Here is a 19,043-nt window from a genome sequence, read left to right as displayed (position 1 = left end):
ATAAAACAAATTGAATCTTTTAATGGCCACATTAAATTTTCTCTATAAATGTTTTGAAAACAAATTTGTATGGTAAAATATGTAAGCCTTCTCAGAAAGAAAAGAAGAATCATTTTTCAAAATCTTAGCTGTTGCTAAAGCAATGATTGTGTTCACATTTAATTTCATCTACTCAAGGTTTCATTGAGGTAAAAATAAGGTCTTTGGAGCTTTTCTTTAAAGATGAGAATTTGGGAAGAAAAGCATTATTTTAGAAAGCATGCTACAGGTTGTGGGGAGGAAGGGAAAGAAGAGGAAGATGGGAGAGAGGATAGTATACACCCACCTATCTGGTCTCTCTTCTGTTGAGGAGGTAGAGGGGACCTTGTGACTAATATGGAGGTTAAGGTCTTTCCTTTAAATAGCTTTACATTCCTCAAAGTTAAGAGTGGGCCTTGTGCCTTTGACATGTGAATCTGGGAAAGTGGCTTATATGCAATTTGGCACCAAGCTAGCCTAGGACTGTGAAAGTGATCTGGCTCTATGATGAGAACTCAGAATAAATTATAAATGTGTCTTATTGAGACCTGAAGGGAGGTGAAAGTTATAATTTGTAACAATTTTCAAACCCTTGATTATATTGCAAATTATAATTTATTAGTTTTTTTGTTTGCTCTGTAAAATTGCCTATTCAGTATTTGCATTTTGGTAGTTTTAATAAAATTAGTTTTATTTCCTATAATGAATTTAAAATTTTAAAGTGTAATAGTCTCTTAGCTGCACATATCTGAAGACGAGCTTTTCAGTGGCCACAGTGTACAAGACACCACCGGCTGCTAGTGGCAGCCTGAGCAAATTTTCCAAGTGATAAGCAGTCTTCCAGATGTTATAAATATCATCATCATGTTACTTAGGGGTCTGAGAAGTAGAAGGAAGGAATTATGCATCCAATATCATAAAATGTTGAAGTGTTACAAACTCTCTACATACTGTTTCAATGGTAGGATGAGGGCTTTTGCTTGTTTGTTTGTTTGTTTGTTTCCTGAATTTTAGCCCATTTTCCCATTAATACAGTGTTTGAAAGGGAAAACCAGGGTCTTCACTAACTGCAGTTCTTTTTATCCACAGCATCTGCGGGAATTGCTGTGTCACAGAGGAAAGTTCGTCAGATAAGTGATCCCATTCAGCAGATCCTAATCCAGCTGCACAAAGTCATCTACGTCACTCAGGTCAGCGTGCCAGCTTTCTGTTTCCTTTTCATCTTAAGTACAAGTTTGGCACTAATATTGCCAAAGAACTGCTTTGAGACACCCATAGAATCCATTCCTGTGCATGTTCTCTGGGATGCTGCTAATATGGAATAACAAAATCTTGCAGTTTTTTTTTTTTTTTTTTAATGTATAAGCTATTTCCTCTTTGGTAATGATGTGTACCAGTTCCCCTGGATCATATTGAGATATGATGCTTGTTGTTGACTTAAAGCTCACTATTGTGGGTCTCAAGAAGAATGAGTATCTCTTTTAAAGATATTAGCCCTCATTTGTCCTAGGTGAGGTTAGTATAGAGTTTTGAAGCAAAAGAAAGCTTGTCTTCTCAGATGCAGGGTTTAAAGCTCCTTCCACTGGCAACGATAGCTCAGAATGAGTTGAGTTTCAAGACAGTCAGTTTTATCTGGTTCCAACAACATGTCCCTACTTGGGGTTTTAGTATTCTAATCTTTTTTTCTAACTTTCGCATGAGAAATTTGGTGAAATGAGCATTCAGCTGACACTGTAACTCAGCAATCTGCTCAATTAGATTCCTGTTTGATTATTAGCTATACCAGTGCTGTGGTAGCAAGAAGTACATTCTATCAGGGCTGCCATGGAATCTTTCTGGCTCTTAGACTATGATTTGAGCTGAGAGTTAAAGGACCCAAGCTTGTCATTGTCTCTGTAAGTGCTCCAGTACATCTGAAGGACCCACCTACCCCACCATTCCTGTGGTCTTCATACTGTCTGATCGTCAAATGTAGCAGTCACTCAAGTTTCCAGGGGGCTCCCTTCAGCGGGCTCTTCATCCAGATGACAGTGACGAACTGCAGCAGCACTGCATGCCATGGATCACTAGCATCTCGTGTCCTCTTGGCAAACAACCCAGCAGTGGGCTTACTTCCAAGGGTACAATCAAGCCAGTTTTCAAATACCATCTGTGTGGCTCCTCCTGGACAATCCTGGAACCAAATCTGTTTCATTCAGAGTCTAGTCAGGGAACAGAAACTGCAATGATTTCAACAGAGATGGTTTCATTTAAATCCTTATATAACAATTACTCATAATAACAGGGTATCATCTACTGAAGAGGGGAAGAGAAATTTAAAGACTATAAGAGCAGATAGGGAAGTCGCTATTTATAGGGCTAAAGAAGAGCACCCATGAAAGGAAAAAAAATGAAAGAGGACACCCTATCCTGGGATGAGGCTCAGACCTCACTGGAAAAGCCAGAGAAATGTTCTGAGATTCTGTGCTTTGGACCTGCTGGAAAGCAGCATGTAAGGATAATGTGCTGGGAACTGCCCTCCGTGGGGCCAGGTGAGGTGCCAGAGGTAGATGCTGCTCTATGGAACTCTTCAGAAATCTGCAGGGTTGGTACCACTGAATCTGGCTGAGGGTTAGCACCACTTGAATGGTGACCATTGAGTGCTGCCGAACTAAGGCAAGGCAGGAGCATCACTGGAACCAGAAAGACAGGCTGCATCCTCTCCCAGTGCCCTCTGCTGATAGAGCTTAAATCCAGCCAGCTGACAAGGGACGTATGTTTCAGTATCACAAACTGGGCAGTGAAGGTGGGTTTGGGGCTGAGAGTAAACAAACCAACAACTGGCACAGTTAGGCGGGGGGTTGGGTGAGGGACTCCCTTATTGGGAACCTGCCAACCTCCTGCTTCTCACTGCTCCTCCTTTGACTTCTGCCTGTCCTGGAGAGTAGCCTGGCTCTTATGTATCATGTTTGAATTGTTTTTTATGGGTTTTTTTGTTTCTTCATTTTTTTTTTTTTAGACTTTTATTTTTTATTTATTAATTATTATTTACTATTTTAATCTTTTCATTTATTTATTTATTTTTTAAGTGGGATTTGTCATACATTGACATGAATCAGCAATAGATTTACACGTATTCCCCATCCCGATCCCTGCTCCCACCTCCTTCTCCATCCGATTCCTCTGGGTCTTCCCAGTGCACCAGGCTCGAGCACTTGTCTCATGCATCCCACCTGGGCTGGTGACCTGTTTCACCATAGATAATATACATGCTGTTCTTTCACAACATCACACCATCACCTTCTCCCACAGAGTTCAAAAGTCTGTTCTGTACTTCTGTGTCTCTTTTTCTGTTTTGCATATAGGGTTATCATTACCATCTTTCTAAATTCCATATATATGTGTTAGTATGCTGTAATGTTCTTTATCTTTCTGGCTTACTTCACTCTGTATAAGGGGCTCCAGCTTCATCCATCTCATTAGAACTGGTTCAAATGAATTCTTTTTAATGGCTGAGTAATATTCCATGGTGTATATGTACCACAGCTTCCTTATCCATTCATCTGCTGATGGGGATCTAGGTTGCCTCCATGTCCTGGCTATTATAAACAGTGCTGCGATGAACATTGGGGTGCATGTGTCTCTTTCAGATCTGGTTTCCTCAGTGTGTATGCCCAGAAGTGGGATTGCTGGGTCATATGGCAGTTCTATTTCCAGTTTTTGAAGGAATCTCCACACTGTTCTCCATAGCGGCTGTACTAGTTTGCATTCCCACCAACAGTGTAAGAGGGTTCCCTTTTCTCCACACCCTCTCCAGCATTTATTGCTTGTAGACTTTTGGATAGCAGCCATCCTAACTGGCGTGTAATGGTACCTCATTGTGGTTTTGATTTGCATTTCTCTGATAATGAGTGATGTTGAGCATCTTTTCATGTGTTTGTTAGCCATCTATATGTCTTCTTTGGAGAAATGTCTGTTTAGTTCTTTGGCCCATTTTTTGATTGGGTCATTTATTTTTCTGGAATTGAGCTTCAGGAGTTGCTTGTATATTTTTGAGGTTAATCCTTTGTCTGTTTCTTCATTTGCTATTATTTTCTCCCAATCTGAGGGCTGTCTTTTCACCTTACTTATAGTTTCCTTTGTAGTGCAAAAGCTTTTAAGTTTCATTAGGTCCCATTTGTTTAGTTTTGCTTTTATTTCCAGTATTCTGGGAGGTGGGTCATAGGGGATCTTGCTGTGATTTATGTCAGAGAGTGTTTTGCCTATGTTCTCCTCTAGGAGTTTTATAGTTTCTGGTCTTACCTTTAGATCTTTAATCCATTTTGAGTTTATTTTTGTGTATGGTGTTAGAAAGTGTTCTAGTTTCATTCTTTTACAAGTGGTTGACCAGTTTTCCCAGCACCACTTGTTAAAGAGGTTGTCTTTTTTCCATTGTATATCCTTGCCTCCTTTGTCAAAGATAAAGTGTCCATAAGTTCGTGGATTTATTTCTCGGCTTTCTATTCTGTTCCATTGATCTATATTTCTGTCTTTGTGCCAGTACCATACTGTCTTGATGACTGTGGCTTTGTAGTAGAGTCTGAAGTCAGGCAGGTTGATTCCTCCAGTTCCATTCTTCTTTCTCAAGATTACTTTGGCTATTCGAGGTTTTTTGTATTTCCATACAAATTGTGAAATTCTTTGGTCTAGTTCTGTGAAAAATACCGTTGGTAGCTTGATAGGGATTGCATTGAATCTATAGACTGCTTTGGGTAGAATAGCCATTTTGACAATATTGATTCTTCCAATCCATGAACATGGTATGTTTCTCCATCTGTTTGTGTCCTCTTTGATTTCTTGCATCAGTGTTTTATAGTTTTCTATGTATAGGTCTTTTGTTTCTTTAGGTAGATATATTCCGAAGTATTTTATTCTTATTGTTGCAATGGTGAATGGTATTGTTTCCTTAATTTCTCTTTCTGTTTTCCATTGTTAATATATAGGAATGCAAGGGATTTCTGTGTGTTAATTTTATATCCTGCAACTTTACTATATTCATTGATTAGCTCTAGTAATTTTATGGAAGAGCCTTTAGGGTTTTCTATGTAGAGGATCATGTCATCTGCAAACAGTGAGAGTTTCACTTCTTCTTTTCCTATCTGGATTCCTTTTACTTCTTTTTCTGCTCTGATTGCTGTGGCCAAAACTTCCAACACTATGTTGAATAGTAGTGGTGAGAGTGGGCACCCTTGTCTTGTTCCTGATTTCAGGGGAAATGCTTTCAATTTTTCACCATTGAGGGTGATACTTGCTGTGGGTTTGTCATATATAGCTTTTATTATGTTGAGGTATGTTCCTTCTATTTCTGCTTTCTGGAGAGTTTTAATCATGAATGGATGTTGAACTTTGTCAAAGGCTTTCTCTTCATCTATTGAGATAATCATATGGTTTTTATCTTTCAATTTTTTAATGTGTTGTGTTACATTGATTGATTTGTGGATATTAAAGAATCCTTGCATTCCTGGGATAAAGCCCACTTGGTCGTGGTGTATGATTTTTTTAATATGTTGTTGGATTCTGTTTGCTAGAATTTTGTTAAGGATTTTTGCATCTATGTTCATCAGTGATATTGGCCTGTAGTTTTCTTTTTTTGTGGCATCTTTGTCTGGTTTTGGAATTAGGGTGATGGTGGCCTCATAGAATGAGTTTGGAAGTTTGCCTTCCTCTGCAGTTTTCTGGAAGTGTTTGAGTAAGATAGGTGTTAGCTCTTCTCTAAATTTTTGGTAGAATTCAGCTGTGAAGCCATCTGGCCCTGGGCTTTTGTTTGCTGGTAGATTTTTGATTACAGTTTCGATTTCCTTGCTTGTGATGGATCTGTTAAGATCTTCTATTTCTTCCTGGTTCAGTTTTGGAAAGTCATACTTTTCTAAGAATTTGTCCATTTCATCCAAGTTGTCCATTTTATTGGCATAGAGCTGCTGGTAGTAGTCTCTTATGATCCTTTGTATTTCAGTGTTGTCTGTTTTGATCTCTCCATTTTCATTTCTGATTTTGTTAATTTGGTTCTTCTCTCTTTGTTTCTTAATGAGTCTTGTTAATGGTTTGTCAATTTTGTTTATTTTTTCAAAAAACCAGCTTTTAGCTTTGTTGATTTTTGCTATGGTCTCTTTAGTTTCTTTTGCATTTATTTCTGCCCAAATTTTTAGGATTTCTTTCCTTCTGCTAACCCTGGGGTTCTTCATTTCTTCCTTCTCTAATTGCTTTAGGTGTAGAGTTAGGTTATTTATTTGGCTTTTTTCTTGTTTCTTGATGTGAGCCTGTAATGCTATGAACCTTCCCCTTAGCACTGCTTTTACAGTATCCCATAGGTTTTGGGTTGTTGTGTTTTCATTTTCATTCATTTCTATGCATATTTTGATTTCTTTTTTGATTTCTTCTATGATTTGTTGGTTATTCAGAAGCGTGTTATTTAGCCTCCATATGTTTGAATTTTTAACAATTTTTTCCCTGTAATTGAGATGTAATCTTACTGCACTGTGGTCAGAAAAGATGACTGGAATGATTTCAATTTTTTTGAATTTTCCAAGACCAGATTTATGGCCCAGGATGTGATCTATTCTGGAGAAGGTTCCGTGTGCACTTGAGAAACAGGTGAACTTGATGATTTTGGGGTGAAATGTCCTGTAGATATCAATTAGGTCTAGCTGGTCCATTGTGTCATTCAAGGTTTCTGTTTCCTTGTTAATTTTCTGTTTAGTTGATCTATCCATAGTTGTGAGTGGGGTATTAAAGTCTCCCACTATTATTGTGTTACTATTAATTTCCTCTTTCATACTCATTAGCGTTTGCCTTACATATTGTGGTGCTCCTATCCTTTGATCATTATGTAGTGTCCTTCTTTGTCTCTTTTCACATCCTTTATTTGAAAGTCTATTTTATCTGATATGAGTATTGCGACTCCTGCTTTCTTTTGGTCTCCATTTGCATGAAATATTTTTTCCCAGCCCTTCACTTTTAGTCTGTACGTGTCTCTTGCTTTGAGGTGGGTCTCTTGTAGACAGCATATATAAGGGTCTTGTTTTTGTATCCATTCAGCCAATCTTTGTCTTTTGGTTGGGGCATTCAACCCATTTACTTTTAAGGTAATTATTGATAGGTGTGGTCCCGTTGCCATTTACTTTGTTGTTTTGGGTTCACGTTTATACAACCTTTCTGCATTTCCTATCTAGAGAAGATCCTTCAGCATTTGTTGAAGAGCTGGTTTGGTGGTGCTGAATTCTCTCAGCTTTTGCTTGTCTGTAAAGCTTTTGAATTCTCCTTCATATCTGAATGAGATCCTTGCTGGGTACAGTAATCTAGGTTGTTGGTTATTCTCTTTCATTACTTTCAGAACGTCCTGCCATTCCCTTCTGGCCTGGAGGGTTTCTATTGATAGATCAGCTGTTATCGTTATGGGAATCCCTTTGTGTGTTATTTGTTGTTTCTCCCTTGCTGCTTTTAGTTTTTGTTTTTTGTGTTTGATCTTTGTTAATTTGATTAATATGTGTCTTGGGGTGTTTTGCCTTGGGTTTATCCTGTTTGGGACTCTCTGGGTTTCTTGGCCTTGCATGGCTATTTCCTTCCCCATTTTAGGGAAGTTTTCAGCTATTATCTCCTCGAGTATTTTCTCATGGCCTTTCTTTTTGTCTTCTTCTTCTGGGATTCCTATGATTCGAATGTTGGGGCATTTCACATTGTCCCAGAGGGTCCTGAGTTTGTCCTCATTTCTTTTGATCCTTTTTTCTTTTTTCCTCTCTGTTTCATTTATTTCCACCATTTTATCTTCTACCTCACTTATCCTATCTTCTGTCTCCGTTATTCTACTCTTGGTTCCCTCAAGAGTGTTTTTCATCTCATTCATTGCATTATTCATTTCTAATTGACTCTTTTTTATTTCTTCTAGGTCTTTATTAAACATTTCTTGCATCTTTTCAATCTTTGTCTCCAGGCTATTTGTCTGTAACTTCATTTTGTTTTCAAGATTTTCGATCATTTTTATTATCATTATTCTAAATTCTTTTTCAGGTAGATTCCCTATCTCCTCCTCTTTTGTTTGACTTGGTGGGCATTTTTCATGTTCCTTTAGCTGTTGGGTATTTCTCTGCCTTTTCATCTTGTTTAGATTGCTGTGTCTGGAGTGGGCTTTCTGTATTCTGGAGGTCTGTGGTTCCTTTTTATTGTGGAGTATTTATCCAGTGGGTGGGGTTAGACGATTGGCTTGTCAAGGTTTCCTGGTTAGGGAAGCTTGCGTCGGTGTTCTGGTGTGTGGAACTTGATTTCTTCTCTTTGGAGAGCAATGGAGTCCCCAGTAATGAGTTTTGAGATGGGTGTATGTGTTAGGTGTCACCTTGGGCAGCCTGTATGTTGACGTTCAGGGCTATGTTCCTGCGTTGCTGGAGAATTTGCTTGGTATGTCTTGCTCTAAAACTTATTGGCTCTTGGATGGTGGTTGGTTTGAGTGTAGGTATGGAGGCTTTTGGACGGTCACTTATTACTTAAAGTTCCATGTAGTCAGGAGTTTTCTGGTGTTCTCAGGTTTTGGGCTTAAGTCTCCTGCCTCTGGATTTCAGTTTTATTCTTCCTGTAGTCTCAGGACTTCTCCAACTACACAGCACTGATAATAAAACTTCTAGGTTAATGGCAAAAAGATTCTCCCCCATTAGGGACACCCAGTGAGGTTCACAGAGTTACATGAAGAAGAGGAGAGGGAGGAGGGAGATAGTGTTGAGCAGGAGGAGAAAAAGGGGGACTCAAGAGGAGAGAGACAGATCTACGCAGTTGTCTGTTCCCAGAATGTTTTCCGTAGCCCAGACACCCACCAAGATTCACAGAATTGGATTGGGAAGAAAAGGAGAAAGGAGGAAATAGAGGTGTTCTGAGGTAGAAAACAGAGAGTCAAGACTGGGAGAGAATAATCAACACACTCCTGAATAAAAATGGGAACTGAATATTGGATTCTTACATGTCCACAATTTATATCATATACTGAAAAACATAGATTAAAAATCTAGACTAGAGATTAGACTCTTAAAAATACTATATTAAAAACAAAAACCAAAACACACATAAAAAAATTTTTAAAAATATATATGAAGTTCAGTTTAAAAAATAGGGCTTCTCTTTTTTTTTTTTTTTGGTAAGGTTATAGTGTATTGAAAATGAAAATTAAGGAGTAGTAGAGGAGTACTAGAGGACTTTACAAGAAATAAGAGAAAAAGAAAAATAGAAAATAGAAGAGAAAAAGGAGAAAAAAAGAAAGGAAAAAAAAAAGAATTTTCCCTAATTAAAAAAAATCGTAAAAATCTATGAAAATGAAAGTTAAGGAATGATGGAGGAGTAATAGGGAATTTTAAAGGAAAATAAAAGAGAAAAAATAAAAAAGAAAAAATAAAAAAAATTTTTTTTTTCTTATTAAAAAAAAAAAGTGAAAATATATCTAGGAATTTCTCTGGAGCTGTTGCGGTCAGTGTCGGTTCGGCTCAGTTTCAGATCTCCTCGTTCCAGCTTACAGTTCTCGATATCTACAGGCCTCTTCCGGTGTATTCGGTGTTTTCTACAGGGATTTTAATCTGTTGCACCGCTGTCTTCTGAAGCGGTTCCCTTTGTTTATTTGGCTTCTGTTTGCCGGTCTCTTCAGAGCCTCATTTCCGCCCTGACACAGGCGGGCGGAGGTGGACTCTTTTTCATGTAGCTAGTTCCGTCGCGCTGCGGGGAGGGGTTGGCGCTGCTTTCTCGGTCTGCGCTGCTCAGGATCCCTGCCGCTCCACATGGAGCGCGCCGCGCGCAGCTCCAGCCCTCGGGTGTTCCACAAAAGCGCGGAACAAAAGGCTGCGTCCGCTCTTGTGCCTTCCCCGTCAGAGCGGTCCAGGCAGCCAGGAGCTTGACAGGCGCACTCTCCCCGGGTGCGGCGCACCCGTTCCCTTCCACGGTCCCAATCTCGGTTTCCTCCGGCGCCAGTCGTGTGCGCGCGCCTTCTGCCCTCTGCGTCCCCAGCCCCAGTCCCCGCCCGCGCCGGTCGGGTGCCTGCGCGCTGTGTCTCACCATGACCTGCTCCCGCCTCCGGGGGGTCCGGGCCGGTCCGCAGTCTGCGAGCCCCTCTCCGGACTCTCTCGGTCCCCCCGTTCCGCGAACGGCCGGCAGCGTGCTCCGGCCGGTCAATTTTCTCTCTCTTCCCTGCTCTCCCACAGTTCAAGTTGGCAACTCACAAAAGCTCCCTCCGATTGTCCTCAGGGCACTCAGGCCCGGACCCTACCCCAAGCAATGCCGCCCGCCTCTCTCCGTGCCGCCCCCACTTGATGGTGGCGGATGCGGGTGTCTGGGGCACTTTTCTGCTGGGAGTTGCTTTTAGGCTCCTAATCTGTGGGTTTTATTTATTGTTTCCCTCCCAGTCAGGTTGCCCTCCGAGATTCAAACACTTCCCCCAGGCCCACCAGTGCGAGGGTTTCCCGGTGTCTGGAAACGTCCTCTAAAGACTCACTTCCCGGGTCGGATCTCCGTCCTTAGCTCTTTTGTCTCACTTTTTATCTTTTATATTTTGTCCTACCTCCTTTCGAAGACAGTGGGCTGCTTTTCTGGGCGCCTGATGACCTCAGCTAGCGATCAGAAGTTGTTTTGTGAAGTTTGTTGTGCTTCAGATATTCTTTTGATGAATTTGTAGGAGAGAAAGTGGTCTCCCCGTCCTACTCCTCCGCCATCTTGGCTCCTCCTGTTCATTTTTAAACTAAATCTGGTATTCTTTCCAGTTACCCTTAGGGCCAGCCTTTTGAGACTGAAGAGTCTAAAGTTGATTACCCTTTTCTCTATTTTCTGCTGTCAACCTTTCCCTTATGCAACCCCACAAAACTGTTTACCTGATTGAATGAAAGTAGGTGAAGGGGCACAAGGACGTACGATGGGGAAAGAAAATTGGTTAATAAATCAAAATATAGTCTGCCCTATCTCTATTGAGTGAAGATGTTATATTAAAAAACACATTTCCATTTAAATACTGATATAAATTTGTGGGGAAGAATTTTTAATTGTAGTGTTATGGAAATAACTTCAAATAGCTTATTGGTTACCTTAACAATTCACTACCAAATTAAGAGAAAATATCCTTTGAAATTTAATTTCCATATGCCTGTCTTGATCATTTTTATATATAAATAATAAAAAACGTTTTAAATGGATATATTTTATTTCTTAACTGGATTTCAAAGTATTTTAAAGCAAGAATGAAACAATTATTAACACCTAATTATTATGCTCTTACACTGCCAGCATAACAAATTATTTCATGTTTTTGGCAAAATGGCATTCCTTACTGAAGTTCAGATATAACCATGGTGATTGTAAAAGTGTATTTCCAGAATACTTTAAGGTTTATGACTTTGCACATAGTAAGGAATGATTCCTCTTTGGGAAATTAAATTACAGTGCTCAACAAACTTAATGCCTTTCAAATAAAGGAGATAAATACAAGGCTAAACATTACATTCATATTTTCACCAAAGGTTGAAGACCAGGATCAGTTTTTCCTCTCTGGTAATTGCAAAGTAAAACTTCTGAAAGTAAAACTAAATTGGCAAAGCAAACAAAAACACCCTTCTTGTTCATGTATTTGTGTACTAGGCTCTCAAACTCTCACAGACTTATGCTGTGATAGCACCCTGAATTGCAGAACCAGGTCCCTTCTGACAACCAACAAGTGACTTTAAGTGGGAAACTGCTTACTTTTGGCTGGTGGTGACCTTTCCTACCCAATTTCCATGGAGACAAATATGTGGGAACAATCTAAAAGCAGCTATGTTAAGAAACACAATGTTAGAATCTTTACCCTGCCTCCAGTGATTTTTCATCTGTTTTCATCAAAAATGAGATAGTAATCTTAAGACCAGTGAGCAGAGAATGAAATCAGTGGTTCACTTCCATTGCTGGAAACCAAAATTGTACTTTCAGCAATTAAGGTGACTGAAATACATATGTTAGCAGGAGTCTTCATGTGTTATTGCTTAGGTAGCAACTTTGCGGCCAATGTAAGATTTGGATTTAACTCTACAGTTAAAATTTGATTGTTGTGTTAAATAAATGCTTTGAAAATCAGCATATTGCAACTTTTAAAAAATGGAACATCTATATCCGCAAATCAATCAATGTAATACACCACATTAACAAATTGAAAGATAAAAACAATATGATTATCTCAATAGATGCAGAGAAAGCCTTTGACAAAATTCAACACTCATTTATGATTAAAACTCTCCAGAAAGCAGGAATAGAAGGAACATACCTCAACATAATAAAAGCTATATATGACAAACCCACAGCAAGCATCACCCTCAATGGTGAAAAATTGAAAGCATTTCCCCTGAAATCAGGAACAAGACAAGGGTGCCCACTCTCACCACTACTATTCAACATAGTTGGCCACAGCAATCAAAGCAGAAAAAGAAGTAAAAGGAATCCAGATAGGAAAAGAAGAAGTGAAACTCTCACTGTTTGCAGATGACATGATCCTCTACATAGAAAACCCTAAAGACTCTACCAGAAAATTACTAGAGCTAATCAATGAATATAGTAAAGTTGCAGGATATAAAATTAACACACAGAAATCCCTTGCATTCCTATATACTAACAATGAAAAAACAGAAAGAGAAATTAAGGAAACAATACCATTCACCATTGCAACAAAAAGAATAAAATACTTAGGAGTATATCTACCTAAAGAAACAAAAGACCTACACATAGAAAACTATAAAACACTGATGAAAGAAATCAAACAGGACACAAACAGATGGAGAAACATACCATGTTCATGGATTGGAAGAATCATTATTGTCAAAATGGCTATTCTACCCAAAGCAGTCTATAGATTCAATGCAATCCCTATCAAGCTACCAATGGTATTTTTCACAGAACTAGACCAAAGAATTTCACAATTTGTATGGAAATACAAAAAACCTCGAATAGCCAAAGTAATCTTGAGAAAGAAGAATGGAACTGGAGGAATCAACCTGCCTGACTTCAGACTCTACTACAAAGCCACAGTCATCAAGACAGTATGGTACTGGCACAAAGACAGAAATATAGATCAATGGAACAGAATAGAAAGCCCAGAGATAAATCCACGAACCTATGGACACCTTATCTTTGACAAAGGAGGCAAGGATACACAATGGAAAAAAGACAACCTCTTTAACAAGTGGTGCTGGGAAAGCTGGTCAATCACTTGTAAAAGAATGAAACTAGAACACTTTCTAACACCATACACAAAAATAAACTCAAAATGGATTAAAGATCTAAATGTAAGACCAGAAACTATAAAACTCCTAGAGGAGAACATAGGCAAAACACTCTCTGACATAAATCACAGCAAGATCCTCTATGACCCACCTCCCAGAATATTGGAAATAAAAGCAAAACTAAACAAATGGGACCTAATGAAACTTAAAAGCTTTTGCACTACAAAGGAAAAGTGAAGGTGAAAAGACAGCCCTCAGATTGGGAGAAAATAATAGCAAATGAAGAAACAGACAAAGGATTAACCTCAAAAATATACAAGCAACTCCTGAAGCTCAATTCCAGAAAAATAAATGACCCAATCAAAAAATGGGCCAAAGAACTAAACAGACATTTCTCCAAAGAAGACATACAGATGGCTAACAAACACATGAAAAGATGCTCAACATCACTCATTATTAGAGAAATGCAAATCAAAACCACAATGAGGTACCATTACACGCCAGTCAGGATGGCTGCTATCCAAAAGTCTACAAGCAATAAATGCTGGAGAGGGTGTGGAGAAAAGGGAACCCTCTTACACTGTTGGTGGGAATGCAAACTAGTACAGCCGCTATGGAGAACAGTGTGGAGATTTCTTAAAAACTGGAAATAGAACTGCCATATGACCCAGCAATCCCACTTCTGGGCATACACACTGAGGAAACCAGATCTGAAAGAGACACGTGCACCCCAATGTTCATTGCAGCACTGTTTATAATAGCCAGGACATGGAAGCAACCTAGATGCCCATCAACAGATGAATGGATAAGGAAGCTGTGGTACATATACACCATGGAATATTACTCAGCCATTAAAAAGAATTCATTTGAACCAGTTCTAATGAGATGGATGAAGCTGGAGCCCCTTATACAGAGTGAAGTAAGCCAGAAAGATAAAGAACATTACAGCATACTAACACATATATATGGAATTTAGAAAGATGGTAATGATAACCTTATATGCAAAACAGAAAAAGAGACACAGATGTACAGAACAGACTTTTGAACTCTGTGGGAGAAGGTGATGGTGGGATGTTGTGAAAGAACAGCATGTATATTATCTCTGGTGAAACAGATCACCAGCCCAGGTGGGATGCATGAGACAAGTGCTCCAGCCTGGTGCACTGGGAGGACCCGGGGGAATCGGGTGGAGAGGGAGGTGGGAGCGTGGATCGGGATGGGGAATACGTGTAAATCCATGGCTGATTCATATCAATGTATGACAAAACCCACTGAAATGTTGTGAATTGATTGGCCTCCAACTAATAAAAAAAAATAAGTAAATAAAATAAAACAAATTAAAAAAAAAAATGGAACATCTGTCTCCTAGAGAGTAGACTGTTCATTTGGTTGGCGCCCCTTAGATTGTCATCTTAGCAACAATACTTGTTACCAGAAGAACACAGAGATGTGGTCAGGAATAGCAATGAGCTGTTCTCAGATGAAAAGTGCAGGACTAACTGTCATTAGGGAAACATACTGTTTTCTCCAGCAGTGATGATGGATGAAGTTAGATCCATCTGTACCCTCTCATCTGGATCTTCTGTTTCCTAGGGGCAAGGATGATAGATTAAATAGAATTTAGGGCAAATCTGTGTTTCTCAAGTGGACTCAGGTTTTCAGGGTTTGTAAACTCTTAAGGCAAATAGATGGGGAAAAAATGGAAACCGTGACAGGCTTTATTTTGGGTCCAAAATCACTGTGTATGAGACTGCAGCCATGAAATTACAAGATGCTTGCTCCCTGGAAGAAAAGCTGTGACAAACCTAGACAGCGTATTAAAAAGCAGAGACATAGTTTGCCAACAAAAGCCAACATAGTCAAAGCTATGGTTTTTCCAGTAGTCATGTACAGATATGAGAGTTGGACCATAACGAAGTCTGAGTGCAGAAGAATTGATGCTTTCAAACCGTAGTGCCAGAGAAGACTCTTGAAAGTCCCTTGGACAGCAAGGAGATCAAACCAGTCAATCCAAAAGGAAATCGACCCTGAATATTCATTGGAAGGAGTGATGCTGAAGCTGAAACTCCAATACTTTGTCCACCTGATGCAAACACCCAGCTCATTGGAAAAGACCCAGATGTGGGGAAAGATTGAGGGCAAGAGGAGAAGGGGGCAACAGAAGATAAGATGGTTGGATGGCATCATTGACTCAATGGACATGAGTTTGAGCAAGTTCTGGGAGATACTGAAAGACAGGGAAGCCCAGATAGTGCTTCAGTCCATGGGGTCACAAAGAGTCAGATGTGACTGAGCGACTGAACACCAACAACAATTTTACATTCTGTGTATTTATTTTGATGACATGTTGAACAGTTTAGCATTTAGTGAAATCTCCTTTTAAATGGTAATATGTCAAATAACATTTTTTTCAATAGAAAAATATAGAAAAAATAGAAAAAAATGTTTTTTCACTATCAAAACAGATCTTGTGGGCTACTGAAAGGTTGTTATTGAACCATGAAAGATGCCAGGATTCTTGGCCTCTGGGGGAGAGGAATTCAATCCAGGGCCAGTGACGAGGCTTGATCATACAGAGCTTTTGTGTAATAAAGTTTTATCAAAGTATAAAAGAGATGGAGAAAGCTTCTGACATAGATATCAGAAGGGGGCAGAAAGAGTGCCCTCCTGCCAGATGTTTTATGTCTGTTAGAACGCTGTTAATTAGATAAGAGAGACACCTCAAGGCTGAGGGAGTTTCACCAGGCCCCTCTCCCACAATATGCATTTTTGTGATAGGATGGCATGAGGTGTGTCATTCTCCAGCCATGAAACAGTTGATATGAATACTGTTTGTTGAGGTATTATCAGCCCAAGGTTTGAGAAAAAAAAAAAAATTAGTCTTAGGTGGAACCATTTTGAAGAAAGGCAAATTCCAAAGGAAATACGTGATTTTATTAACGTAGCTTAAGAAAAACATTTCCATAAGAAAAAGGCTTTGGTTAGCTCAAGATTTGAGAAAAGTTAAGTTCACGTGGAACCAGGTGTCATCGTGGAAAAATGGAATTTTAAGAGAAAAAAAATCTGACACTTGCAGCCTATTTCCTCCATTTGGAGACCCCTTTCCTTCCTGCTTGTTACCCTCTCATTTCCCCCTTTTCTTTTAGGAGAATTATGTTGCCTAGGGAAAGGGGCATTGTGTTCATTCCATAACTACTTCCTACTGTTGAGGGGTGTCATCCCTAAATTGTTGAGGCAACATATTCTCCTAACCCTCATATTGAGGGTCTCTGATCCAGGGGCCCCAAGTAGGAGTTGGAGGAAGCTGCCACAGTCGCAGGAGTTTGAGCAACCATTTGTAACTTAAAAGCCTTCAAATGACTAGAGACAAATCCAGCCACACAGTTATAGATGCAGGGAGCAGACAGCAAAAACAGAACAATCAGAATTATTGCAATTATGATAGTTTTCCACCATGAGGAACTAGTTAATGTCTCCCAAAGTGAAACAGTTGAGGCTTCAGGAGTGTCCATAGCCTGAATCATCTTGTTCATGTGTTTGGTAAAGTGGGTAACATTAGTGCTCACATCAGGTATGTATGTGCAGCACTGGGTATGAATAATGGCACAAGTTCCTCCTTGTGCAGCTGTCAGAATATCTAAGGCCAATATGTTTTGTAAAACCACCTTTCTAATTTGTGTTTGTTCAGCATCAAGAGCTGAAATAGCTTTCTGAGAATCTTGTAAAGCTGTTGAGTAAAGTTAGTCAGAGCATCCACTCGTAGCATAACATCTGTAGTTCCCAGAGAGGGATCAAATACTGCAGCCACATAATCATACCAGTGAAATACAGACCTTGCCCAGGGAGTTCCAAGATGTGGTAAATTAGCAGGCTTCTCTGGAAGCTTTGAAAATTTGAAGCAATGAGTAAAAGCTAGACCTATGGTGCATCGCCCTATCCAGCCAGGGGGAAGCTGTGCCCATTGTTAATAGCCACATATTCAGTAGGTCCTGTTTGGAGCAAGCCAGAGTGACTGAGGTATCCAGCTCCAATCAGTGCCTGGCCAGGCAAAGGAAGGACCTGAACTGGTATTGGAAAACATGAGAATGATTATATTGCCTATTTTCTGGCAAAAATCCCAGTTGTTTCCAATCATTATAATTAAGTTGTTGGCTAACTTCTGGGGATGGCTCTATTTGTTCCCAGCACATGGGGGAGCTAGATATTAGGTGTCCCTTTTCAGGAGTTAGCCATATAACCTCATCCCATATTTGATAAACGTCAGGTAAAAAGCCAATACATCTAGACCCATTTACCTTCTTCTGTGTAGCAAAATAGTCATTAAACCAAGGCAATGTATAATCAAAATTAAAAGTCACATTATGTCCATAGTTAAAGCACAAACTGTTGCACCAGTCAATTTTAGGATTGTTAGATGTCATCAGATTATGAAGAGGCATCACATATGATTGTTATTGTCAAAGGTATTCACAGATTTGGAGAAAGTCCTTTCCTTGAAGTGGTGATGCCCACTATGGGAAGCCTTCCACTGATTAAGGGGGGAGTGCTCCACAGATCCAGCAGTGGATTGTGGAATGCAGCATAGGAGGGAGCCCAGGACAGGAAGGCACTGTCTTGACGATCAAACGGCAGACTCAGGATTTTTGGAGTCACCAGAAGCAAGCTCACATAGATTATCAGGCCCATCTGAAAAGTACAAAGTTAGAGCATAGAAAGTAATGACTTAAAATGACATCACTTAGTTCTTGTCAGGGTGCCACCTCTTAACTCAAGTGTGATGCACCCACGAATCAATTCCTGGCACTTCAACAGCTGTGGGAGAAGAAAGAATAATCTGGTAAAGGCCTTCCCAGAGGGGCTCAAGGGATTGGCCCCCAGATCCCAATGTTTTTTATCAGGACCTCAGTTCCTGGCTCCAAGAGAGGCTTGCTTGACTCAGAGGCTGGGTCAGGAGTCACCTCCTGGAGTTCCATTAATGCCTGTTGAAAAGCTGAGAGCAGTTACATAAAAATGTCTGTGCATAAGAAAGGGCCTCCATAAATACATTTAAAGGGGGACAGTCCCTCCTCTTTGGGGGCAGTTCGAGCCCTCATTAAAGCTGTGGGTAGAACTTTAAGCCAATTGTTCTGCATCTCTTGAGTTAATTTGCACAGAGGTCTCTTAATAATGTCATTACCTTTTTCAATCTTTTCTGAGGATTGGGGTCTCCAGGAACAGTGTAAGTTATATTCTATTCCTAGAGCTTTTGACACCCCTGAGTTATAGCAGCTTTAAAGGCAGGACCATTGTCATTCTGAAGGCTCTATGGCTGAATTATTCAGCCATATTATTTTTCAGAATTATTCAGCCAGAATTATTCCCAAACCTGGGAATAATTTCATGGATTAAAATTCTTATAACCTCCTTAGCCTGTTCGCTACAACAGGGAAAAGCCTCAGTCCATCCAGTAAAAGTATTCACCCAAACTTGTAAGCAAGGATATTCATTTGCTTTTGGCATATGAGTAAAATCAATTTCTCAGTCCTCTCCAGGCTATTTTCCACTTTGTTGTAACGCAGATTTTGCTAGCTTTTCTTTGCATTATTTTTCTGACAAACCTCACATCTTTTGATAGTGTTCTTTAAAGTCTTCATTACATATTTACCTTCAAACAAATGAGAAGCCATGTGGTAAGTACTCTCAACACCTATATGAAAACTCTAGTGTAAATTCTTAAGAATTTTCCAATGAGCATTTTCAGGAATTATTAATTGTCCATCCTCAGACTGTAACCACCCTTTATCAGTAGCCTTTGCTCCTCTTTTCTAA

The 19,043-nt window shown here is 39.6% G+C and overlaps 1 protein-coding gene across 6 annotated transcripts in view; it reads left to right on the top strand.

Moving 5' to 3' along the window:
- Nucleotides 1-19,043, top strand: part of NEK10 (NIMA related kinase 10) — a 322,723-nt gene that overhangs the window by 256,528 nt on the left and 47,152 nt on the right. For all 6 annotated transcript variants that reach the window (XM_061127634.1, XM_061127631.1, XM_061127638.1 and 3 more), the window contains one exon: nt 1,108-1,208. In XM_061127634.1, coding sequence (XP_060983617.1) covers nt 1,108-1,208 — 101 coding nt within the window. The remainder of the gene's footprint in view (nt 1-1,107; nt 1,209-19,043) is intronic.

This window comes from Dama dama, chromosome 24, assembly GCF_033118175.1.
Source record: "Dama dama isolate Ldn47 chromosome 24, ASM3311817v1, whole genome shotgun sequence".
NCBI lineage: Eukaryota > Metazoa > Chordata > Mammalia > Artiodactyla > Cervidae > Dama > Dama dama.
The sequence above is the reverse complement of the archived record's forward strand: the minus strand, read 5'-3'. Positions and strand labels throughout refer to the sequence as shown.